The 27,312-nt window shown below is 35.2% G+C and overlaps 1 protein-coding gene across 5 annotated transcripts; it reads left to right on the forward strand.

Annotated features, from left to right (window-relative positions):
* Positions 1-677: 677 nt before the first annotated feature.
* GUF1 (GTP binding elongation factor GUF1) lies at positions 678-26,914 on the forward strand. 5 transcript variants are annotated; one of them, XM_070791380.1, is made up of 17 exons: positions 678-1,069; positions 3,160-3,271; positions 3,443-3,591; positions 3,875-3,955; positions 4,823-4,900; positions 6,576-6,659; positions 12,586-12,650; positions 13,375-13,578; positions 15,045-15,184; positions 16,300-16,423; positions 16,774-16,906; positions 17,719-17,862; positions 18,769-18,902; positions 21,495-21,596; positions 22,580-22,699; positions 24,258-24,326; positions 25,090-26,914. In XM_070791380.1, exons 1-17 carry the CDS (start codon positions 905-907, stop codon positions 25,115-25,117), a joined length of 1,932 nt encoding a protein of 643 aa, XP_070647481.1. In that variant the 5' UTR covers positions 678-904; the 3' UTR covers positions 25,118-26,914. The 5 variants fall into 5 exon arrangements, 4 of the variants coding, with proteins under 4 accessions (XP_070647481.1, XP_019818237.2, XP_019818238.2 ...); XM_019962678.2 differs by having other exon boundaries at positions 24,258-24,294; XR_011567181.1 differs by lacking the exon at positions 25,090-26,914 and having other exon boundaries at positions 22,546-22,699; positions 24,258-24,294.
* The last annotated feature ends 398 nt before the right edge of the window (positions 26,915-27,312 follow it).

Raw genomic sequence — 27,312 nt, forward strand, 5'->3', positions numbered from 1 at the left:
GCCGCTTTTTCTCCTGAATATTGCAAAAAAGAACATGGGATGGGGGTGGGGGGCAACACTAGATATTGTCTTATCTCTTATCTTTATCTCTCTTATCTTTATCCTTAGCCAGAACTCTCTCCCCTGCAAGATAAACATTGTTTAATTGGTAACCCAAAGATGACGAAAACTCCAGGACTTTCAGGATGCAACTTTTTTCCACTTTCACTTCCGGCCCAAATTTTCCTAGGATAGTTGCTAAGTCATGTCTGACTCTTTTGTGAACCCATGGACTGTAGCCCACCAGGCTCCTCTGTCCCAACGGATTTCCCAGGCAAGAATAATGGAGTGGGTTACCATTTCCTTCTCTGGGGAAGCTTCCCAACACAGGGATGGAACACGCCTCCCATGCATTAGCAGGCAGATTCTTCTCCAATGAGCCACCAGGGAAGCCCTAGGATATTATTCTTATTGCTATCAATTTTGCTGCCCGTTTCCATTCAGATGAACTTCAACAGTAGCGATGTTGCAGGCAACATGGAGAACACAGCAGTAATTTAAAAAATTACTCTAGTATTTTGCCATCTGGCAGTTGGTTAAAAAGCAACCTCCTGGTAAGAGAACAACTAGCACTGCGCTAAACCTTCGCTCACGCGACTTCCTTTCAGCTTCGCGCTGACGTATGCAGACGTCACGACGTAATGCGTCGTGCAAACGTCGGCGAGCGGCGCTGTTCTCGGTTGTCTGGTCCCAGCAGCTAGATGTGGAGTGTTGCCTCCTCACGTGTTTTCCGCGGGTGGCCGAAGTGTGTTTGAATCTCGTCCGCCAGCTCTTAGCGAGGGGCAGTTTTGAAGAAAACGGAGCCTGGGGTGATGGCGCCATTGCGTCCCGGGACCTTCTCCTGACGCCTCGGTTGCGCAGGGGAATGTGGACGCTTGCAGGTCAGGGTTGGTGGCGCGGACGCGCGCTCGCGGCCTGGGTCACCGAGGCGGCGCGTAAGGGGCTACTCTGGCCTCACCTCGCGCCGGCCCGGGGGACTGCAGCCGAGGCCAGGGCTCCGGACCGGTGCTACAGCTCTGCAGACCGCAAGGTGACCGCCTTGAGTCTCTTGTCATTCACGTTTTAAGCCTAGGGAGGGTGTTCCTGGTGAATTTGTGAGGGCTTCTTAGTACTGACTAGTGAATGCAGGTTGCACTGTTGTGAGGGAGACAGGGCTCGGAGCGCGGGGGTGCGCTTCGGTTTCGGACTCCAGTGCTCAGCAGTGTGACCTTGGACAAGTCGTGTCCTCCCTTTCCTCATTGGTAATATCAGGATCTTTGTTTATGCGAGGGATTGTTCTCTGTATTTAGTTTTAAAAGCGTATCGAGGAAGCTACTAGTTCCATTTTCTTGCGACTTTTTAGCCACGTGACCTAGGCAAGTTACCTGACCTTTGTCTCTTTCTTCATTTGTTGAATGAGATGCTTATAAAAAAAAAAAAAAACGTTGAGTGGCTGTCAGACTTGCGCGAAGTGAGGCATAGAACTTTTAGTTCAATACCGAGAATCTAAGAAGTGCTGGGTATGCCTTAACTTCTCTTTATTATTTCGTCTTAACTCAGCTAGAGCAGACGCGTGCTCATTCTGTCCCTGTGGTTGGAGGAGGTGGGGCTTTTTGCTCCTCAGTCACGATGGACTCTGCGGTCCCGCGGACTGTAGCCCGCCAGCTTTTCTGTCCACGGAATTTTCCTGGCAAGAATCTTGGAGTAGGTTGCCATTTCCTACTCCACGGGATCTTGCTGAACAAGGCATGGAAACCGCGTTTCTTGTGTCTCTTACACTGGCAGGATTCTTTACCACTGGCGCCACCTGGGAAGCTTCAGCGACCCTAAAACTATACTTCGTTGTAACTGTGAAGAGAAACAGTTTAGGCAGTAAAATAAAGTACTTGAATGAAAGTTATGAGTAACTGGAGAAAGAAAAAGACTGTAATTATTCAGTTTTACTCTTTTCTAAAATGCCTGTAGAATGGATTTATGTTGCAATTGTAAGACTAAAAACGGTGCAGTGGATGGAAAAATCACAGGGCAGACAATTCAGGTTTAGATTTTTGCAGAATATCTTTCAGGTATAATTGTATTGAAGCGCTTACTGGGAAAAAAAAAGGAAACAACTTCATGAAAATTTTGTATTTCGTAGTTTCACTTTTTTTTTTTTGCTCATTATGAGATATAAATTTGATTGGAAAAATGAAACGTTCTGGGTCCAAAAAAAATCTGCAACTGAAAATCACAAAATTTTAAAGTATTTTAAAGATTTAAGTGAAAAGTGAGCCTTTTTTCCTGATAATATAATTTTTTCCCCTTCTCTCTCCAGAGAAGTTGTTGTTAAGTAATAAAGTCATCTAAATTAAACTTTTGAAGGCTCTATTAGCACAAATTTTTAAGTAGACCTGACTCTCTTGATTAAATATGTCATGGGGGCAAAAAAAAGATTTTTTTTCTTTCAGCTTCTCTGTAGCTTTGTTTATTTCAAGAAATTTTGTTAGACCAGGTGCTCTAAGGCTGTAGAGGAGTTCTAGGTATCTTGTGTTCTCCATTTGTGAAAATACATTCAGCTCCTCATCGGCCTTTGAAATGGTGAAAATATTATAAGGGACTTTTATTTAGCCATATGGTCTGTATATGGTCATATAGCCTTTGTCAGTGAAACTAATGTATTTGATGGGCCCTGTTGTTATCCATGGAGAAGGCGATGGCACCCCACTCCAGTACTCTTGCCTGGAAAATCCTATGGAGGGAGGAGCCTGGTAGGCTGCAGTCCATGGGGCCGAGAAAGTCAGACAGGACTGAGCGACTTCACTTTCACTTTTCACTTTCATGCATTGGAGAAGGAAATGGCAACCCACTCCAGTGTTCTTGCCTGGAGAAGCCCAGGGACGGGGGAGCCTGGTGAGCTGCCGTCTGTGGGGTCTCACAGAGTTGGACACGACTGAAGCGACTTAGCAGCAGCAGCAGTTGTTATCCATTGCTTGTAATATGACTTTAACCATACATCTCTTTACTGTCAGAGAAATAATACAAATAGTATGAATGCTTTAAATAAAGTTGTTTTAGGAAGACTACAAGTATTATTTAGTGTACTTGTTTTATATTGTAGACAATTTATACTCATAAATGTAATATTTCCCTCCCCTTTTCTAGGAAAAAATTGATATGTCTTGTTTTCCTGTTGAAAACATTAGAAATTTCAGTATCATTGCACATGTGGATCATGGCAAAAGTACTTTAGCAGACAGGCTCCTGGAACTAACAGGTATTTTCATTTTATAGTCTGCACCTAATTAATGGCAATGAGTGGTTGATAGTTACTTTTACTAGCATACTTTGACTATGTTTTTTTTAAAAATTTTGGTTTTAAGTTTATATGCAGTATTGTCTGTTTTTAAAAGCTTATAGAAATATCAATACACATTTCTATTTTTAGGGGCAATTGATAAAACAAAAAATAATAAACAAGTTCTTGATAAATTGCAAGTGGAACGAGAAAGAGGAATCACTGTTAAAGCACAGACAGCATCTCTCTTCTATAACTATGAAGGAAAGCAGTACCTTTTAAATCTTATCGATACACCGGTAAGTTTTATATCAATTTTGTCTCTGTTGTTAAAGTCAGCTTTGTATTAATAGTGCAAACAAATCCTTTTTTTCAGTTTTTAAATTGAACATTAAACACTTCACTTTGCTTTTTTTCCCCCCTCTGTGTTCTTAGATTAGTGAAATTATTTCACAAAAACAGGCTAAAAAGAAGCTTAATTACTTTTTATTCAGTGGAGTCAGTAGATTTGCCAAAATGCCTCTGTGTAAGAAACATTTAAACTCTTAACATTTAGAGGTTTTAATATTTTTTGTTTCTCAGGGTCATGTTGATTTTAGTTATGAAGTATCCAGGTCACTCTCTGCTTGCCAAGGTGTTTTACTTGTGGTTGATGCAAATGAGGTAGGTACATTTAATTTTATATGATGTGATATGCTATTTCGTTGTTCCAAGATTTTTCTTAAGATGTTTGGAAATAGAATTTTTGTGTTTGAAGAAAGTAAGAATTATTTTATTATTTAACCAAAATTATGTTTTGGTCCTGTTAATTTTAAGTTTTACTACACTAAAATGGCCTGTGAAATTGACTAATTCATCCTTTAAAATTTTTAAGCTGATCAGAGGAATCGTTCAAAAGTTTTAAGCACTTCTTAATCTGTGATGTCAGTTTTTAGCAGAACTAGAAAATCTGTCTTTGATGTCATTTTGGGTGTTTTTAAGGTAATAATTTGAGAAGTGCTACATTTAAAGAAACATGTCAATAATATTACCAAGTTCTCTGTTGTGAACATAATCATGAAAACATACTGAGATGACAGTATAAGAGCCATGATATACTATTTATAGTAAGCTTTTGACATACTTCAATTTTCATGGACTTTTCATTCAAAACCCAAAGATTTTTTTGTTGTGTTAAATCCTCCCTAATCCTGTCAAGGACAGTCAATCTCTACCTTAACATCCATATACTTGGCTTTATAAAATATATCTCATAGTTCTTTAGGAGGCTTCAAGGTCCTTAAGGATCCATGTATTACTGCTTTGTTCCCAAAGCTTAACACAGTACCCTCTAAAAAATGTTTCTAGAACTGAAAGGAATTTTCACAGGGAATGATCCAGATGCATGGAAGTATAGATACCATAGTTTGCCTTGTACCTTTGCTTTTGATGAAGATGTGTGGAATGGTCTTGAATTTCAGCTTTTGTGATGGATAATAGAATGATTATCTTAGTGTCTTGTGTCTTCTTCTTGTCTGCTTTTCTTTATAGGGTATTCAAGCCCAAACGGTAGCGAACTTCTTTCTTGCCTTTGAAGCACAGCTATCAATAATTCCAGTTATAAACAAGGTAATTTGTTAGCGCAACAGTGCTATTATTTTACTTTCTAAGGGTAAATTTACTGTATGAGTATCACTTGTACTACTTTTTATATGAGAATCTTCAGGTATTTATTAAATGGAATTGACTATTGAACATCATGGAAGTTAAGGATGCAAAACCCCTGTGCAGTCAAAAATCTGCATGTAACTTTTGATTTCACACAGTTAACTACTAATATCCTCTTATTGACTACAATCTTACCAATAACTTAAACAGTCTGTTAACACATACTTTGTATATTATATGTATTGTATATAGTGTTCTTACAATAAGACAGAGAAAATGCTAATCAAATCATAAAGAGGAGAAAATACATTTACAGTACTCTGTTTATCAATACCCTGAGTTTACATCATCTTTTATAAGGTGAATCATCTCTTGGTACTTACATCAGTATTGTCTTATGTGATGACAAAACACCATAGATGTTATGTGTATTACTGACACTAAACGTCAACAATTAAAAGATAACGTGAAAAGGAACTTCATATTTATTTACAGGTAAATGATTGATGCATTGATAACAATGAAGCAGAAATATTGCTTTATGCTATGACATTATGTGATTGCTTCATGGTAACCTAGTGTATACACTAAGGAAAGATTCATTAAAGTTTTTATAGCGTACAATATTATAGTCATATTCATAACAGTATTGGAAACATTGTTACAGTAAAAAATGTTTATTTGTAATTATAGGCTGATATGCAGTTTCTCTAATTATGAGAGTCATACTGTACGGTAATGTAATTCTTTGAAAGCAAAGTTATAAAACAGAAAGCCAATACATTATTAATTTTATGTTAAATATCACTTATGCCTTTGTTAGGGATAAGCTATCCACCTCAATACAAGTCTTGCACCTGGTATTCTACAAGTGTAGTTTTACATATTTATTGAAAAAAATCTGCATGTAAGTGGACCCATGCAGTTGAAACTCCTTGTTATTCCAGGTCAGTTGTATACTGGGATTTCTTTGAATTGCATATGATAAAAGTTCAACTCAAACTCCTCTACCCTGGCATGTAATTGAGAAGATAGTCTCCCTGAATTACATGGAGCGATGGGGGGCTGTTTCTGTAGGGAAGGGCAGGACAGGCCAAATAGTCTGTTAAACTAAACTGTAGAGGAAAAGAAAAGGACATTATGAAGTAGGATGAAACAGTGTAACACAGGACGCTTAACAGTTAAGTGCTAAACTGAGAACAGTGTTGATAAAGCTTAACTTTTATATTTTAAAATTAATAAATCAAGAATCTTAATTAAAAATTTGCATTGCATTCAGTTTTATTTTTTGATATTGAAGATAGGTTTAAAGGAAGCAAAGAAAGACAGTTTGTTGTTATAAGTTATATATAACACATAAAATCAGTGTACATGATGTTGTTATTGATCTCTTTGGCTCTGAGTAGCTAATGACCTCAATTTCTTACTTGCTTTGCTGTCTGCCTTCTAATTTCAGTGGTCATGAGCATTAAAATTTTATTACTTTTTTGTCATTATTTTTCTCTTAATACTTTTGAAAATAAAATTGTTAAGGGGTCAGTTAGTTCAAAAGCAAGTATGCATCTGTCTCCAAATATTAATATGTAATACATTTTAATTTCATTATATTAAGACATGGTGATTTTTTTCTTTTAAGATAGATCTGAAGAATGCTGATCCTGAAAGGGTTGAAAAACAAATTGAAAAGGTGTTTGATATTCCAGGTGACGAATGTATTAAGGTAAATTTTTTTTTTAGAAGACTTGATTTTACTTTCCAAAATCTCAGGTAATTGGCTTAAGTAAAATTTCATAGTATTTGATAGCACATCATTATTATATTGTGTAATTATAATATTACAGTTTTACAAAGTTCTTTTTACTGATATTTCATTTGATCTTTACCAAAAATCCTTACCACATGGTTAGGACAGATAGAAATTTCTCATGATACAGTTGAAAGGACGAAAACTGAAAGATTTTATCACTTTACGATTATAAATCTAGTTAGCTAATGTGCCAGGACTAAAATGTAGGTCTTTTGTAACTCTTTGTTATATTATTTCTTATATGCCATTTTGCCTCTATGTAAATGTTCTCCTTGAAGAGTAGGGTCAGACTAATTTCAAGGCATTGTAGATATCATTCTTAGAACTATATTTAATGTAAATCAAAGTTGATAATATTTTAAATTAAGATTTTTAAATTTACCTTTTAAATGATAGTTGAGTGTTAAATCAGTTCAGCTCAGACACTCAGTCGTGTCCAACTCTGCAACCCCACGGACTGCAGCACACCAGCCTTCCCTGTCCATCACCAACTCCCAGAGCTTGCTCCAGCTCACATCCATTGAGTCAGTGATGCCATCCAGCCATCTTATCCTCTCTCGTCCCCTTGTCCTCCTGCCTTCAATCTTTCCCAGCATAAGGGTCTTTTCCAGTGAGTCAGTTCTTCGTATCATGTGGCCAAAGTATTGGAGTTTCAGCTTCAGCATCAGTCCTTCCAATGAATATTCAGTACTGCTTTCCTTTAAGATTGACTGGTATGATTTCCTTGCAGTTCAAGGGACTCCCAAGAGTCTTCTCTAACACTACAGTTCAAAATATCAATTCTTTGGCGCTCAGCTTTCTTTATAGTTCAACTCTCACATACATACTTGACTACTGGAAAAGCCATAGCTTTGACTAGATGGACCTTTGTTGGCAAAGTAACGTCTCTGCTTTTTAATATGCTGTCTAGGTTGGTCATAGCTTTTCTTCCAAGGAGCAAGCATCTTTTAATTTCATGGCTGCAGTCACCATCTGCAGTGATTGTTAAATAGCCCTAGCTAAATTGTGCTATTCTACATGCTTGTGTAGTAAGTATATCAGAGTAATAATGTTTAGCTTTTATTTTCAAGCTTGTTTAATTTTTAAAAAAGCAAGTATCAGCTGATGAAGTGGATTTTTTGCTTATTTTTTAAACTTTAACACATTGGTTGATTATATACAACTTGGAAAAAGCAATAGTTATTTTTCCTTGGATACATACATAGAATTTAATGTTTTTTATTATGAAGAGGGACCTCATTGTAAGGCAGTCCTGAAATTATGGTATCATGACTGGAATTATGTTAAAGTATATTTAGCTGAAAATTCATTCATACACTTAATTTGGTGTGCGAGCTAGGGATGCAGCAGTGAACAGTACAGGCAAGACATCTGTCTCGTTGTTTTTATATTCTACTTGGGGAGGCACTCATTAAATAAAAAAAGAAGGAAGTATAGTAATTAGTGAGTGAGACCAATGTTTTCAAGGAACATTCAACAGAGTGTATTGTTCCAGGTAGAATTACCATACCTAACAATGAAAAAAAGTCTTTTTCTTAGAGAAGAGCTATGATGCAGAGTAACTTAGGGAATTTTTCTCTGATGAACTGAGACTTGAAGAAAAAAAGAATGGGGAGAAATAATTTCCGAAAGAGCAAAGAGCAAGTGTAAAGGCTTGGAATGTTTGGGAAGGTTTGACATGTTTAAGGAACAGAAAGAAGGCAAGTTAGATGAGATGGCTTTGTAGGGAAAGGCAGGGGTCAAGTTATTCTGGGATTCTTGCTGTGCTAAAGAGTTTGAAAACTTTAAGATAATGAAAGGATTATAAAGCAAGAGAGGAAAACTGATCATTCAGAGAATGGATTAGAAAAGGGTAAGAAAAGATACAGGGAAACCAGTTTGCAGTAGTAGTCCAGGGGCAAAATGGTGGTTGCTAAGTATGTGATGCAGATATTTTAATAAGTGGCCAAATTTGATGTGTGTTTTGTGGACATGGTAGATTTTGCTGGTGTGTTATGTGTTCAGGTCAGTCGTTCACTTCTGTCTGACTCTATGGGACCCCATGGACTGCAGCACACCAGGCCTCCACGTTCTTCACCAACTCCCGGAGTTTACCCAAACTCATGTTCATTGAGTTGGTGATGCCATCCAACCATCTCATCGTCTGTCGTCCCCTTCTCCTCCTGCCTTCAATCCTTCCCAGCATCAGGGTCTTTTCCCAGTGAGTCAATTCTTTGCATCAGGAGGCCACAGTATTAGAGTTTCAGCTTCAACATCAGTCCTTCCAATGAACAGTCAGGACTGATCTCCTTTAGGATGGACTGGTTGGATCTCCTTGCAGTCCAAGGGACTCTCAAGAGTTTTCTCCAATACCACAGTTCAAAAGCATCGATTCTTTGGGGCTCAGCTTTCTTTATAGTTCAACTCTCACACCCATACATGACCACTGGAAAAACCATAGCCTTGACTAGACAGACCTTTGTTGGCAAAGTAATTAATGTCTGCTTTTTAATATGCTGTCTAGGTTGGTCATAACTTTCCTTCCAAGGAGCATGTGTCTTTTAATTTCATGGCTGCAGTCACCATCTGCAGTGATTTTGGAGCCCCAAAAATAAAGTCTGCCACTGTTTCCAGTGTTTCCCCATCTATTTACCATTAAGTGATGGGACCATATACCATAATCTTAGTTTTCTGAATGTTGAGCTTTAAGCCAACTTTTTCACTCTCCTCTCTCACTTTCATCAAGAGGCTCTTTAGTTCTTCTTCACTTTCTGCCATAAGGGTGGTGTCATTTGCATAACTGAGGTTATTGATACTTCTCCTGGCAATCTTGATTCCAGCTTGTGCTTCCTCCAGCCCAGCGTTTCTCATGATGTACTCTGCATATAAGTTAAGTAAGCAGGGTGACAATATATAGCCTTGACATACTCCTTTTCCTATTTAGAACCAGTCTGTTGTTCCATGTCCAGTTCTAACTATTGCTTCCTGACCTGCATACAGACTTCTCAAGAGGCAGGCCAGGTGGTCTGGTATTCCCATCTATTTCAGAATTTCCCACTTTTTATTGCGATCCACACAGTCAAAGGCTTTGGCATAGTCAATAAAGCAAAAGCAGATATTTTTCTGGAACTCTCTTGCTTTTTTGATGATCCAGCGGATGTTGACAGTTTGATTTCTGGTTCCTCTACCTTTTCTAAATCTAGCTTCATGATTCACGTACTGTTGAAGCCTGGCTTGGAAAATTTTGAGCGTTACTTTATTAGCGTGTGAGATGAGTGCAATTGTGTGGTAGTATGAACATTCTTTGGCATTGCCTTTCTTTGGGATTGGAATGAAAACTGACCTTTTCCAGTCCTGTGGCCACTGCTGAATTTTCCAAATTTGCTGGCATATTGAGTGCAGCACTTTCAAGCATCATCTTTCAGGATTTGAAATGGCTCAACTGGAATTCCATCACCTCCACTAGCTTTGTTTGTAGTGATGCTTCCTCAGGCCCACTTGACTTCACATTCCAGGATGTCTGGCTCAAGGTGAGTGATCGCACCATCATGATTATCTGGGTCGTGAAGATCTTTTTTGTACAATTCTGTGTGTTCTTGCCACCTCTTTTTAATCTTCTGCTTCTGTTAGATCCATACCATTCTGTCCTTTATTGAGCCCATCTTTGTATGAAACGTTCCCTTGATATCTCTTGTTTTCTTAAAGAGATCTCCAGTCTTTCCCATTCTATTGTTTTCCTCTATTTTCTTGCACTGATCATTGAGGAAGGCATTCTTATATGTGTAAGGATGTGAAATAAAGAATCATGATGAGTTTGGGTTTGAGCAACTGGTTGAATACTGGTAATCTGTTAATGCAGAGAGGACTTGGGGAGGAACAGATAGTGGGAAAATTAAAAGCTCTGTTTTGCACATAGTGTGTTTGAAATGTCTAATAGACATCCAAGTAGGATATTACATAAATCTACACAATTCTGGCATTTGTGGAGAGGGCTGAGTCAGAGATGTTTAAGTCATAGCGTGTATGTGGCATTGATGCCATGGGAATGGATGCCATTTCCTAGGGAGAAAATGTAAGTAGAAAAGAGATCCTAGAAACCATTCTACATTATTCTCAATTTGTAGAGTGTTATGAATAAGAATTTGAGAAGGATTAGAGAGGATTCAGAAGATGAGGGTGTGAGGATTGAGTTTTCAGAGAGGTGGGAAAACAAATTGTAGCAGGAGAGAAGGCAAAGAGGTTGTGGATATAGTGCAGATGGATTTGTATATTTGAATAAAGGAGTTTTTGATGTCTTCTATTTCCTTGAATGAAGTAAGAGGCAACGTTATCAAATGAGAGTGAATTGGCCACAGGGAAAGTGTGTAGATTGAAAAGGAAGGTGGTGTGAATTATCTTAGTTAGTGTTAATGTGAATTTAGTAAAGGATGTGTCCTTGGACAGCCAGCAAGTCTTAACTGCATATTGAGATCGGTGTCATGAACTTACAGAAACCAACCAAACCAGTTACTTGACTGTTCTCTAGTAATGTTGAGCTGCTCTGATTATAAGCATAGAAAAGGCAAATAGTCGGATGTAGTTGCAGTTAAGGTTTTATTAATACCAAGGGCTTATGATAGAGAATAGAAAGTAGTTGAATGGAATGAGTACAAATAGTGGGCTCTTGGGGTCTCAGCTGGGAAAAGAGGCAGGGGGCTAAATAGAAAATGAAAAAAAAGTCCATTCAATAAATTAGAAAATGTGATCTTAAAGGATTGTTGTACCACTCCAGTACTCTTGCCTGGAAAATCCCATGGACGGAGGAGCCTGGTAGACTGCAGTCCATGGGGTTGCTAAGAGTCGGACATGACTGAGCCACTTCACTTTCACTTTTCACTTTCATACACTGGAGAAGGAAATGGCAACCCACTCCAGTGTTCTTGCCTGGAAAATCCCAGGGATGGGGGAGCCTGGTGGGCTGCCGTCTGTGGGGTCACACAGAGTTGGACACGACTGAAGTGACTTAGCAGTAGCAGCAGAGTCTAAAGTATCATTCTTATTAGGAAGTAGTTTTTTGCCTCTCAGGAAACATTTGGCAATGTCTGAAGACCTTTTTTGTTGTCACACTGGGGAATAGGTGCTACTGGCATCTTGTGAGCAGATGAGAATCCATGGATACTGTTATGCATCTTGCAGTGAGCACATAGAACAGCCCCTCCAAACAGAGTTATCCAGGTCAGAGTGTCCTTAGTGCTGTGTTGAGAAACTGATCTAGAGGGACTTTGAAGGGCAAGAGGAAGAATTCAGGGAACTGAGTTTGAATAAAGATTTCAAAGATAGTTCAATTATTGGTAATGGCAAAGGTGAGTCAGATGAGCATGTTTTGAGTGTTTTGGCTGCCTTTTCAGTGTAAGAACAGTAGTGGTACTATACCTTACAGTTAGCCTTAGCTGTATGCCATCCACATATATTGTTTATTCACACAGCAGCCTTGAGGTTTATGTAAAATATGAATAATCACTTTATTTGTCGATGAAGAACTTGAAGCTTGAAGAAAACACGTATTGGCTAAAGTCATGTATTACTCGTAGAGTCATAATTATAACCCAGATATTTTGAACTCTTAGTCCAGTGCTCTTTCAGTACCACAATCAGAATGCTTTTGTAGAGAAATCAGAGAATCATCTAACCATAATCTAGAGAATCACCTAACTGTAATGGAAGGGCAGTTGTCAATAGATAATATGGTGTGTGCTTCCTTTTACCAAGCTTTTCAAGCAAATTGATGACTTTTAGAGTTGTTTCTTTTTTCTAATCATATGCTCAGTCACAGGATAGAAAAGTAAAGTCCTAAGTGTTTGTTTCATATACGTATTTTCAGATTTCTGCTAAACTTGGAACGAATGTGGAAAGTGTTCTTGATGCAGTCATCAAAAGGATACCCTTGTAAGTATTCTGCTGCTCTTTGTATACTATTTGTTTATCTTTAATAGTAAAAGTCCATCAGTTTGATCTGTTATTTTAATTTACTTGTTATGACAAATATACTCTTCGTGGTCAGTGAGAATACATTTTTAATTTATATCTAGTAACACATAGAAGGCAAATACAGATAGAAAAAAAAAGATAATAAGGATCTCTTAATTATTGTAACAGACTTGAATACATTGGTAATTATTGTTTTTGTTTTAATCCTGAACAAATATATTTCATCCATTTCATAAATATTTTAAAAATGGTTACTTAAAATGTATTTAGGGTTTTCCTGGTGGCTCAGATGGTAAAGAATCTGCTGCAGTGCAGGAGACCTAGCTTCCATCCCTGGGTCAGGAAGATCCCCAGGAGAAGGAAATGGCTACCCACTCCAGCATTCTTGCCTGGAGAATTCAATGGACAGAGGAGCCTGATGAGCTATAGTCCATGGGGTTGCAGAGTTGGACATAAATGAGCAACTAACACTAACAAAATGTATTTAAAACTCAAGGGTGAATTAAAATGAATATAAATATAGGCATTATACCTTACAGAAAGGTCCTTTTATTTGTGCTGTCAGTTAATCTTTCTCAAGTATTAGAGTAAATTAAGCGTAATATTTGAATTAGGCATTTTGTTAAGATTTTATTATTTAATTTTAAATTATTAGTATTTGTTCTTTACTTATTTTTAATAGTCCTAAAGCCCATTGCAGAAATCCCCTGAGAGCTTTGGTATTTGACTCCACCTTTGACCAGTATAGGGGTGTGATTGCCAATGTAGCATTATTTGATGGAGTGGTTTCGAAAGGAGATAAAATTGTATCTGCACACACTCAAAAGACATATGAAGTTAATGAAGTAGGAGTTCTGAATCCTAATGAGCAGCCAACTCATAAACTGTAAGTAATCTGCATTAGTAATTAAAAGACACTTGGTATGTGTTTCTGTTGCTGATTTTCTTAATTTGGTGTGCTCAGGATGTTCCTAATTTGGTAACTTAGGAAAAAAACAAAAAACAAAACTTGATTGTTTAATGCAGCTATGTAGTGAATGCTCTTTCAGAATCTCATGGGTGAGGGACAGTAGGAATTTGATGTGTTTTTAATTCTTTTTGGCCATAACTGATTTTATTTTCTAGTTGCGACTGGGTCCAACATTGATGTATTTGATTTGACAGTGAAAGAGAGAGTTCTCTCATGCATATTCATACTTGGTATCAATCTTTGATATTTAAATTTTTTGTAGTTAGATTTTCAGCATAGAATAGTGAAGAAAATTCGGTAATTATTTTGTTTAGTGCGGAATTCATGGTAAAACTTTGATTAGAATTATGACATGAGATTAGCATAGTAGTGTACATTATTATAAAACTGAGTTCTGAGTTCACTTATAAAGTATTTATTGAGTGCCTATTCCATCAGTACTCTAGATACTAATAACATTGATTACCTTGGGCACATAGTTTTCTAAGGTCTTTATTTCCTCATTTGTCAAATTTAAGATTGAAGCAGGTCTCACTTTATAGCTTAATGCTGTATGTCTAAAACTACCACTATTTTGTCATTTTTTATGTAATTGAAAGTCATAAGGTTTATTGTAATTTTACTCAACTATTTCTAAAGTTTGTATTCTTATTTACTTAAGTATAGTCAATCATTACAGTATCACATTAATTCAGGTATACAGCATTGTGATTCAGTATTTTTATAGATTATACATCATAAAAAGTTATTACAGATAATAGCTATAATTCCCTGTGCTACACAAAGTCTGTCTATATTCTGTCATATATATTCATCATTATTGCATCTTCAGTACGATTTTTGTATTTCATCCTAAATGGAAATTATCATATAGGAAATTTGCTTTAAAAAAAAAATAAAGCTAAAACTCTGAAATCTTTGGATTTGCTGTTTTCCTGCAAGAGGCACATCAAATAGGTATCAGATTTGTAGAGAGTTCACATTTTTATTTGCTAGGTTAAAAACATTGTTTTTGCTTTTTCTTCCTTTTTTAAAGGACATTTGTAATATAATTCACTACTAAATATCACAAGGAGTGTTTTATGTTTCTGTGTCTATCAGTTTCACTATTGTTTTATATGCAGAGATGGGCAGTCATGAAGAAGGTCCCTAGGCTTGTGTTGCAGAGGTCCTCGGTCATGGATTGTAAGACTTGGAATGTTCTTTTGCTGACAGTTCTTAGAGCTGAGAATTAGAGAATTAACTAGAATGCAGCATCTAGTTTCAGCCTGGTGAGGTTTTGTTTGGAAAGTACAATCATTTCTTGGAGAAGTAGAGCTAATTGTGAGTATGCACATGAAACATTAAAATAGTAAATATTTCCATGTAATAATTTTATTTAGATATGCAGGACAGGTGGGCTATCTGATTGCTGGGATGAAAGATGTCACTGAAGCACAAATAGGAGATACATTATATTTACATAAACAGCCAGTGGAACCCTTGCCTGGGTTTAAATCAGCGAAGCCAATGGTATTTGCAGGTGAGGAGCTCACATATTCAAAGGATAAGGGCCAATTTATTCTAAGCTGAAATAATAATTATTAGGAATACTCACTTTAAATAATCAATTCCTGTTTAAATAACAGCTGTTTAAAAAAAATTTTTGTATGATATTTATATACCAGTTAATTATATATGGATGATACAACTTTATATGGGAGATCATTTCCTCCTAAATTTAAGGACTTCTTAAAAAAATAGCCTCTTGAAACAAGCCCTCTGATAAATTAGAGGAGCACAGTAATATGCATTTCCTTCTTGTTTCACTAGGGAGTAGGTCATTATATTTGAAATACTCTTTCTACATAGGGTGTTTTCATTACTAATTATCAGTGGACATTTACTGAATGCCTTCCCTTTAGCTGGCCTTTCTTTAATACTGTACTATTGTACTAGTGTCGACATAGCAGAGAAGAGTGTCACCTCATGTATATATAACTCCAGAACCTGTTACTTCTGTGTGATATTACAGATATTTGAAAAAGGAAGACCTGATTGAAGGTTATCAGATTACTCTGTGCTGGGTATCCAGTCATTGTTTTCTCCCTTTTGTATCTCATTGGGAATTACAAATATTAATTTGTAATTAATATTAATGCCCCTATTAAGACAGAGTCAGTCAGTCATTTAGAGTTTGAAGGACTTAAGTGGTGAGGACTTGGGTTTGATGTGAAAGAGAAACAGATGAATCAGTTTTTGTTTTTATTTCTTCCTGTTATTTATCTGCTAATGGGATTTTTCTTTGTGGTTGTGGGATATCTTGCACTTTTGTTTCTTAAAATAAAGATGATGTATTTTCTTGATAGGTGTAATTCCCATTGTTCTTTTTTGTTTTCCCTATACTATTTGCAAATGCAAAAACATCACTTTGAATATGAATCTAGTGGTAAATTCAAAGTTTATGAAACTTGCAAAATACTTTGAAGCCAATTTAATTTAATGGTCATAGTTTTCTTAGCAAACCAATATTTTGGTCAGTCAAATACAGAAAGTAATTTAAAAGCTAACTGATTAATTTTGAACTTTGCAGCAATGCATATTAGGTTTTCTGGGCAGAGTGTCACATGTAATAATTAGAAATCATTGTGTCCCCAGGAATGTACCCTGTAGACCAATCTGAATATAATAACCTGAAGAGTGCTATAGAAAAACTGACACTAAATGATTCCAGTGTGGTGGTTCATCGGGATAGTAGCCTTGCTCTAGGTGCTGGCTGGAGGTGAGATTCAATTATGTTGTAGGATTCCATTTTTATTGAAAAATAAAGTTTAAATGGCTTACTGGTCTTGACCATTTCTGAAGATCAGTTCATATTAGTGTAAAATGAACTAAAACATGTCTGTTTCTCACTGTGGATGCTTATTGTATGGATCAGTTTTATAGCTACTTTAAATAGAATCCCAATGGAAGATTTTATTTTTAATGAATTTATGCTAGGTTTTAATTATGATGTGAATTGATTGAATGACTTTTGATTCCACCCCTCCCCCACAAAATAGTAATATCAAATCAAAGAAAATAGAGCCCATGGGACATAAACATTTTGGAGTCTGGCTTTTTCTCCCTCAGGTTAGGATTTCTTGGACTTTTGCACATGGAAGTTTTCAACCAGCGACTAGAACAAGAATATAATGCTTCTGTTATTTTGACAACCCCTACTGTTCCATACAAGGCTGTTCTTTCATCAGCAAAATTGATGAAGGTACTGTTGTGAGCTAGCATACATACGAAAACTAAATAAATGTATGTGTGTGTATGTATATGTAGAATATGAGAAACATTTTAGTATACCAGTAGCTGACTAGCTATTAAAACTAAATATTTCTTGATTAGTAGTAATAAAAGTTGAATTATCTTATGATGGACAAGTTTCTTCAGAACTAATGATGCATATTTTTCTTAACCTGATGAAATCTCCACATTATCAATACTAGTCTGTTACTAAGAGTAAAAAGTAGAATTAGTTCTGAAAATACTGTTCTAAATTCAGCACAAAAAATAAGAGTGTGATTTTGGGCATAAGTAATTCATCTTATGATTAGTAAAGCATTCTTTCCTATATGGTTGCGGGAAATTTTAGATTTCAGGTTAACAGTAGAAACAATATTGTATTCAATCTAAGTTACAATATATTTGTTTTAAACAAATATTAACTTTGGCATCTGTAAATATTTTCCAACAAAATTAAGTTAGGAAACTAATTACAGTGACATACATGGGACAGATTGAAATGTATTCTTATATCATATTCTAAGTGGTGTATAAAATGATTTTAGTAAATATCAATAATCAGAATATATTAATAATTGTTATTAAATATTATTTTAGAGAGTTTTTCTCTTTTTAATCTAAAGTGTGTTAAAATAATATTCTAACCTTTAGGAATTCTTTTGTTTTTTATTAATTCCAACACATTCAATAACAAAAATTCTAACCTATGTTGGTAGAAAATTTAAAAACATGGTAACTACTAAGATTTCTTTTTAACTATTGATGACTTTTCTTATTTTTTAGGAATACAGAGAAAAGGAGATTACAATCATCAATCCTGCACAGTTCCCTGATAAGTCAAAAGTAACAGAATATTTGGAGCCAGTTGTTTTGGGCACCATTATCACACCAGATGAATATACTGGGAAAATAATGATGCTTTGCCAGGTATAAATGTAATACAGTTTGATATAAAAGTACATTTTAGTCCTCTCAAACAGTGGTACCCAGCTTAGGTTTTGAATGGTTTCTGTCTCTATGGAGCCTGTCGAACAAAAGAAATTTTCATAAAGATCTTTATATATTTATCTGTTTAGATATACATACATATAATTACTGTATTTTGACTTTTAAATAAGAAAACAGAGCCAGAATTTTTGATCATCTTGAATTTATATTTTAGCTTAAAGCAAAGAAATTTGATGCTTTTTTTCATCTTGAGTAGCTAAAAATATAGTTTCCTTTCACCTTTTTTGACTATTTGAAATTGGGTATTATTTGAAAGATAATTACAATACTTTAGAGACCTTTGATTGAAAGGTATTCCTCATTTTGCTTTAGTTCTTGACACATTGTAATAAACAATTTAATCCACAAATTTGATATAATCATAGTCATCAGAAAGTATATATTTAAAATATTCTGACAGGTATTGGAAAGAACTCTCAAGTGATGACTAGTGAACTTGAATTTTTATTGTCTTGTACCAAAAAATATGTAACTTTAGTTGCTTAATTTCTCTGGATCTAAATTTCTTTTATTTGTAAAATAAGAAATCAGAACTTGACTCCACCTGTAGCTAATTTGATTTATTCTTAAGTGAAATATTGTATAATTAAAAAAGAGACTTATTTGATTAAAAACAAAAGATTAAAGTTTTGATAGGAAGTATATTATAATTGAAATACAAAATGATTCTCCCTGTATTATAAATATTTGTCAGCTGTTTTTACTGGACCATTAAAGATTCCTTCATTTTGCCCACTCTTAAAAGTTGATAATTGACATCTGTCTATATTTATTAAATAAATCATTATGTGAATTATTCAAGCCATTTTTTCCTTCCCTTTTCAGGCTCGAAGAGCAGTTCAGAAGAATATGATGTATATTGATCAAAATAGAGTAATGCTTAAATATCTCTTCCCTTTGAATGAAATTGTGGTGGATTTTTATGATTCTTTGAAATCTCTGTCTTCAGGATATGCTAGGTAAAAATTTAATGGGAAACTCAAATATCTGGACAGTTTTTTTTTTAAGTATTGACCAGCAGGTGTTTACTGATATTCCACTTACTTAATCTTGGTGATCTAGTGACAGAAATTTTAGTGCCCTCTTCATAAGAAGAGATGTACTCTCTTGTAAGTTGATTAAAAATTGCATGTTATTTGAAAAAGCTACTGTGACCTAAGTGGCACTTTTAAAATGTATTTGAATGTTAAGTAATCCTAGGAGTATCTGTGTACATTTGGAAAATAGAAGTACTTGTTTAGAGAAATGCTAGGTGTGTCCCTATATTTGTGAACACTTCAATAACTTGGTCTTCCTAGGACTAAGTAGTCTGCATCATGAAACCCATTATCTTATCCCATAAAAGTACATGGAGGCATAGCCTGTTAAAGGAAGAGTGTAGCATTGTGGGGGTGTTTTTTGTTAGGGCAAATAACTAGATGCCCTTACTGTCCTAAAATCTTACATTCAGTTCAGTTCAGTCACTCAGTCGTGTCCAACTCTTTGTGACCCCATGAATCACAGCACACCAGGCCTCCCTGTCCATCACCAACTCCCAGAGTTCACCCAGACTCACGTCCATCGAGTCAGTGATGCCATCCAGCCATCTCATCCTCTGTCGTCCCCTTCTCCTCCTGCCCCCAATCCCTCCCAGCATCAGAGTCTTTTCCAATGAGTCAACTCTTCGCATGAGATGGTCAAAGTACTGGAGTTTCAGCTTTAGCATCATTCCTTCCAAAGAAATCCCAGGGCTGATCTCCTTCAGAATGGACTGGCTGGATCTCCTTGCAGTCCAAGGGACTCTCAAGAGTCTTCTCTAACACCACAGTTCAAAAGCATCAATTCTTTGGCGCTCAGCTTTCTTCAGTCCAACTCTTTGGACTTTCTTCAGTCCAACTCTCACATCTATACATGACCACTGGAAAAACTGTAGCCCTGACTAGACGGACCTTTGTTGGCAAAGTAATGTCTCTGCTTTTCAATCTTACATTACTGGATAGCATATACTAGGATATAAAGGAAATATATAATGGGGAAGTTGACAGAAAAGTGAATGTTCACATCTGGTAAAACACATGCATACATGAATGTGCATGCATACTTAAAATTATAATTCAAAGAAAAATCCCAGCATTTTGAAGAATATGCTGCAGTGACCTGGACGTTTACTTTGTGAAATGAGCTTTTCAGTGAAGCGAGTCAGCATAACTCATGATACAAAGTTATTTTTTCTAATTGGTCACCCAATTTTTTTTTTATGTCTTCTTTCAGACAAGACCTTGAGTGAATAAGTAGCGATGTAATTTAAAATGAATCTAGGCAGCATATTGTTAAAGTTACTATAATTAAAAGGATAATTACTAAGTGTTTATAACAGTTAACAACAGTCTTTGAATTCTAGCTTGCATTTGGGTACCACTTTCTGAGTTAAGTGGTCTTAAAATCTTTTAGCTGGGAAACAACTTTCACATTGAGAGAACATGGCTTATTTTGAACTATTTAAAAATAATTCCAACTTCCAAAATTAAGTTGTCCTTATGTTCAGGAATACATGATATTTTTTCATATTCTAAAAAAATTGAAATTATAAAATTTGGGAGCACAGAAAATTTTAAAGCTGTAAACACAGTGAAAATCTCAGGATTAATTTTGCATAGTACTTAACATGGTACCTTTATGTAGTATATGATTAATGTTTATTGAAAAAAGAAAGGATCTGGGGAACACTTTAGGCAGTAGTCAGGTTTTAGAGACTATTAGTGTCACCTTGCGACCTTCCTGTTGAAAACCTTTCGAAGCTAAACATTTGCATTGTTTGTTTTAGAATTACGGCAGTAGGAATACACATCTTCTCATACATAACTGCAAAGACACGAGAGCATAATTGAAATTTTCTTTCTCATCAGACATTAGTTTTGTAAAACCTGTTTTGATTATTACTGTAAGCTTTGACCATATTGTTAGAAATAGTTGACACTTAATAAATGTTAATTGTGCTTAGGTAGGCTCTGTTCTTAACACTTTTTATGTTCTAGGTACATGTATTAACTCATCATCAAAAATGCTCTGTGAAGGTTTATACTAAAGAGCCATATATGAAATTCAGAAGTCTCATTTATTAATGGCTACTTAGCACTGCCCTAGCATTTATTTAACTTGTAATAGAAAACTTAACAGAAACCCAACTCATGAGTCTGAGACTGTATATACATTCACTAGTATATACATTGTCTACAGCCAGCCAGCTTCTAGGAAGGAACATTGGGAAGGTGACATTTCTTTCAATGATGTACTTTCCTAGCCTGGTTTAGCAGTTTTTTTTCCCCTTCCCTCAGTGGAGCATGTTGATTTTTGTACCTGATTTCATAAATGTAAAAAGATAAGGAAGTTTGTTCTTTACTGTGATCAGGTCGGCCCATTTATCTGAAATTTATATGTAATTTGTTTGAAAGTTAAATTTTTTGGGAGTGATACCAGAGGAGGTAGAAAAAACATATTTTGAAAAGAAAAAAAAATGTAATCTCTTGGGAAATATAGTGCTTATCTGTAACTTGGATATTTTTCTTTGTTAGTTTTGATTATGAAGATGCAGGCTACCAGACTGCAGAACTTGTAAAAATGGATATTCTACTGAATGGAAGTATTGTAGAAGAGCTAGTAACTGTTGTACACAAGTAAGTTGAATAGTAACTAATTACAGAATGTGAAAGTTGCTATTCTTTTTACTTTTTCATTTATTATTGCTCATTTTTATTTGACAGCTACATTTTGAAAATTAAAAGGTGTAATTAATTTCCATGTACTAGTTTTTCCTTCTTTTTCCATGCTTCTCTTACCAAACTGTTGACAAGAGAATAGAATTAAAATAGCCAAAAAGGATAGTGTTGTGGAAGGAAATGTTTTCTTTACCATATAAAACAAAGTAAATGTTTTCTAAACTATGGTAGACTTAAATTGAGAAATAAAAGTTTTTTTTTTTAATTTCCATTTCAAGAAATAGTGGTTGGGTAAAATAAATTATGGAACACCCATATAATAACATTATTTTAAGCCATTAAAAGTATAATTGTAGAGCAGTATTTAGTGATGTAAAAATGTCTATTAAGTAAAAAGGTAGAATATATCACACTGTGATCCAAACTGTAAAAAACATAAATATGTATTCAGAAAAATAACTAAGTATGGATATATGTTTAAAAATATTCTAGAATGTTTAACAGTGGTATTCTGTGGGTGAGGGAAGGGCATTAAGAATGGTTTTTATTCTCTGTGTTTTTCTAGATTTTCTGTAAGAGATCATGTTATTTTTGCTGTCAGAGGTCACATATGATTCAGAGATTAAGTGGTGTTTATTAAAGAATCCACCTGCCAATGCAGGAGATGTAGGTTCAATCCCTGGGTTGGGAAGATCCCCTGGAGAAGGAAATGGGAACCCACTCCAGTATTCTTGCCTGGGAAGTTCCATGGACAGAGGAGCCTGGTGGGCTACAGTTCATGGGATCGCAGAGTTGGACACAATTTAGCTATTAAAAAACAACAACATGATAAACAAGTTCTACTTGTACCTCCTTAGTAACCTTTACATTGATTATGCATATTAACTAGAAAACTACTTTTATTTAGGATATATGAATAGCTGCATTTTTTTCTGTCTCAGAGACAAAGCATACTCTGTTGGCAAAGCCATATGTGAACGTCTCAAGGATTCTCTTCCTAGGCAGCTGTTTGAGATAGCAATTCAAGCTGCCCTTGGAAGTAAAATCATTGCAAGAGAAACGTGAGTTGAAATTCATTTTTGTTCCTTGGTTGGTTTTAGCAATGATATACATAAAAAATGAAAGAATATTAAAAAATTTAACATTGCTCTAAACTTTATTCCTACTTATAGAAATGTTAATCTCTTAATTCCACTAATTTAAGTGATGACTGTTACTTTGAATTACTTATATGACACTTTTGGGTGATAATTATTTACAGTTATTACTCTAATGTATATGGTTTAAGGAATTTTATTTCCACTCATTCAGTGACCCCACTCAATTTTCTGGTGAAGGAATTTCTGTAAAGTTTTATGGTTTATCTCTTCAAGTAGATTATAAACCAGTAGGAACTGGAATTAAAAATTAGGTTTTAGAGATATTCTTCCAAAAGAGAAAACTGAATTGATTTTTACTTGAAGCATTTAATATCACTTCCTTAGAGCTAGTCAGTGCATAGAGGGAAGGGAGGAAAGCTGATACCATGTTAGGCTTCAGGGGTTTGCAGCAGTCTTTGGATGAGTTGTGTGCAGGTATTTGCAATGAATTTCATTTCCTAATACTATTTTGTGTTAGTTATTTTGTGTTTCCTAAGTACTCAGATTAGGCAGAGTGGAGTTTATAATCAGGGAACTTTCAGGAAAATGCCATTTAAAATAGCAAATAATCATTCAAACATACGTGTGCTGAGGTAGAAAAAACCTTAAAGAAAAAGACTTTTATATCTTCATTTGGAATACAAAAAAAGTGGAGTTATTTTCAAAGTTTTGATCCTCCATATTTCTCAGATACATACATTATGGACATAGATTAGTTTATAGCTGCTTGAATGGCTATATTAAAATTATTTCATTCCCCCTGAAATGGGTTTTATAAAATATATTGTTCTTCATATTCCTAGTCACTCTTGACGCACATTTGATAGTCAGTGGTGAGATAATTGAGAAGGCAATAGCACCCCACTCCAGTACTCTTGCCTGGAAAATCCCATGGATGGAGGAGCCTGGTAGGCTGCAGTCCATGGGGTCGCTAGGAGTCGGACATGACTGAGTGACTTCACTTTCACTTTCATGCATTGGAAAATGAAATGGCAACCCACTCCAGTGTTCTTGCCTGGAGAATCCCAAGGACTGGGGAGCCTGGTGGGCCGCCGTCTATGGGGTTGCACAGAGTCAGACAGGACTGAAGCGACTTTGCAGCAGCAGCAGCAGCAGTGAGATAATAACCATTTTAGTATTTTTGAAAGTAGTAGTATTTTTAAATTGAACTAGAAATGCCCTTATATAAATTTTCACCATCAAGGTCACACCAGTTTTTATTTTGGCCTCTTTGAGACTATCCACAAACCTTTTTTTAAATTCTTAGTAAAATCTGTGTTGATTTTCATTTTGAATTGTCTATTTTATTCCAAATACATGAAATACAAGAGCATGTAAGCTATCTAATGATTTGTCTTTTGTCAATTTTACGTAAGTATAACCTGATCTTACTATCTTTAGTAAAGGGGGGATTGTTTTTGAAAATAAGTACTTTTAAATAGTATAATTGTGTACTTAAGGAAAATTTTCTCTTTTACAGTGTGAAAGCCTATAGGAAAAATGTTTTGGCAAAATGTGTATGTATCTACGTGTGTTCTTTATCTATTTTGTAAGTTTAAAATCAGAGAGGGTATAAATACCTTGGGTTTCCACTGTTGGTTTTTATAGTACTTTGTATCCCATCTATGTTTTCTTTTTAAATAGGTAAATGTCAGCTTGACTTTAATGATTGCATATTCATTTTGCTCACATTTCTTAAGTATTTTCCTATCTTATTTTTTAAAATTTCCTTATGTGCAACTACCTAAGAATGTTTTCATAACAGTTATGATCAGGATGTTTTGATTTTTAAGGAAGAATCTGAAGACAATTACTGTCTTATAATGGGAGCTAAAATTGAAATCCACCTCTCCTACATTAATTTGCGAAGTTTGCTGTTTCTTCTGTTAAAAAAGATTCTTAACTCAGTTATAATGAGAATTAAATGATAAATGCTTTTTCTAAATCTTTAACATTGGACTGACACATTTAAGCCTATGCAAGTTTCTGTATTAGACTACAGCTATATAATCCAAAATTTCAAGGCCTTGAATCAGTAAGGAGATTGATAGCTTTTCTTGACTTGCATAATATAGTATTGGGGTTCCTTGAGAATCATCTCCTTCAAAAACAAATAAAGCACTTATCATTCTTTGAGAAGATACTAATAGTAAATTTAGGATCTGCTAGGAAGGGTCTTAGAGGTAACTTTCCAAGTGTCTACTTCATGGATAATAACTATAAAGTTGTAATTGTATTGATATCTCTAATTAATTATAGGATTATTTTTCTATGGAGTGATTTGGACTTCAGTTTCTTAAAATGTTTTTCAGTATGGTGGTGATATTACCCGAAAAATGAAGCTTTTGAAGAGACAAGCAGAAGGAAAGAAAAAACTCAGGAAAGTTGGCAATGTTGAAGTTCCAAAAGATGCTTTTATAAAAGTTCTGAAAACACAATCTGATAAATAATTGGTGGGAAAATATAAGGAATTTTCATAAATTAAAAATTGTGTATCTTTTAATTTTCCTTAGTAATTATAACATGTTGAACACAACAGAAGGAAAATTATAAAATTTGCTTGTTACCTTCAAGGTTTTCAATTTTAAATAACCTCTTGGCTTTTCTTTGAAAGACAGTAATGGGTAGATAAGAACTTAGATTCTGAAACCATATTGCATGGTTTCACATTTCTGTTCTACCACTCACTAGGCAAGGTGACCTTGACCAACTTACCCTTTCTTCATTTACTCTTTAGTAAAATCAGGATTATACTATTACTTCATAGGCTGTGAGTATTAAATAATATGTTTAAAATGTTCAGAAGACTACGTGACACATAGTCAATGTTAAGTGATTCTTACTAGTTTTCAAGCATATTCTTTACACTAAAAGGGCTCATATTTAAAGATTTGATCTCGTTCCAATCCCACAATAAGCTTGTTAGATGGATATATTTAGATGATATATATGAATCTGTTATTAAAGTCAAATAACATAGTATTTAGACCTGTGATCTAGTTTTTCATAAAATTTTTACAAATGTTATTTGGAAACCAGATAGTTTACATATATATAAAAATAAGGATATGAGCTGCCTTATTCTGACAATTAAAATGCATTTATGTAAAGGGATAATGTTTGATATTAATAGCATATTAATAGCAACTGTCATTAATGACAGTCTAATAATTATTGTCTAGATTTCATAATTGAAACTAATTGAGACTGACTGAAGCTTTAAATAACTTAGTTAAGGTCACATAGTCAGTAAATGGCTGTCTTACTTCAAAGCATATCTTCTTAGTAAATAAACAAGAGGGCATGTTGTATTATAGTAAGATAATTTAGCCATTGATTTTTATCCTTTACTTTGAATGAATTGAATGAGGATAAGACTGTCAGTGATAAATTTTATACAAGGTTGTTATGAGATAATTATAAATTCAGATAGTGGCAACTTACTTAAAATTGTGAATAGAGGTTAAGTAACATGTGGCTTAGTCCTAGTTACATAGTCAACCATCTTCTTCTAGCTCTGGTAGATCAGATGGATTATGAGATCTCATGAGAGTATTATTTTAATATAATTTCTTAGATGTTCTGTCATACCATTATGGCCAGGGGAAAGTTAGAAGTTGGTACCTGGCACATAATATGTACTGTGTGTCTGCTATTTAACTTGTATGCTTACTGTAAAAGACCTTGATGCTGGGAAGGACAGGATGACATGGCTTCATGGCATCATCAACTCAATGGACATGAGTTTGAGCAAACTCTGGGAGATAATAAAGGACAGGGAAGCCTGGCATGCTGCAGTCCATTGTGTCGCAGAGTCGGACACAACTGAGCAACTGAACAACAAAAGTATTTGTACAGCTTGATACTTTTTCTTTTCCCTTTAACCTCTGACTTTTTAGGAAACAGTTTTAGTAGTAGTACAAAAAGTATTTTTCAGATTTTTTTTTAGCATACTCTTCTCTCCCCAGCCACTTTGATAAAACATGATTTAGAGTTGCGTATTCCCCCAGAGTAGCAGTCCCCAACCTTTTTGGCACCAGTGACAGGTTTCCTGGAAGATTTTTCCACTGCTGGGGGGTGACTTCTGGATGATTGAAGTGCATTACATTTTTAATAAAGTTTTATTTTTATTTATTATTTTTTTTTTGGCTGTGTTGGGTCTTTGTTGCTGCATGGGCTTTTCTCTAGTTGCAGTGTGCAGGCCTCTCATTTCAGTGGTTTCTCTTGTTCTAGCATGCAGGCTCCAGGGGTTCAGTAGTTGTAGCTCCTGGGCTCTAGATTGTAGGCTCAATAGTTGTGGCACCTGGGCTCTGCAGCATGTTGATCTTCCTAGATCAGGGACTGTATCTGTCTCTTTTGCACTGGCAGGCAGACTCTACCACTGAGCCACCAGGGAAGCCCTCATTTATTGTGCACTCTGTATTATTACATCAGCTCTACCTCAGATCATCAGGCATTAGATCTCAGAAGTTGGGGACACTGCCCCAGAAGACCTTAATTACTAAGATTTTTCTGTACATCAAAATATCATAAAC

This window comes from Bos indicus, chromosome 6 (genome assembly GCF_029378745.1).
Source record: "Bos indicus isolate NIAB-ARS_2022 breed Sahiwal x Tharparkar chromosome 6, NIAB-ARS_B.indTharparkar_mat_pri_1.0, whole genome shotgun sequence".
NCBI lineage: Eukaryota > Metazoa > Chordata > Mammalia > Artiodactyla > Bovidae > Bos > Bos indicus.

Bases quoted from the DNA above. Each gene is read 5' to 3' on its own strand.
- GUF1 (XM_019962678.2), top strand. From the start codon at position 905: ATGTGGACGCTTGCAGGTCAGGGTTGGTGGCGCGGACGCGCGCTCGCG. The intron at 3,272-3,442 runs GTATTTTCATTT...TTCTATTTTTAG, and splicing joins CAGGCTCCTGGAACTAACAG to GGGCAATTGATAAAACAAAA. The intron at 18,903-21,494 runs GTAAAAATTTAA...TTTCTTTGTTAG, and splicing joins CTGTCTTCAGGATATGCTAG to TTTTGATTATGAAGATGCAG.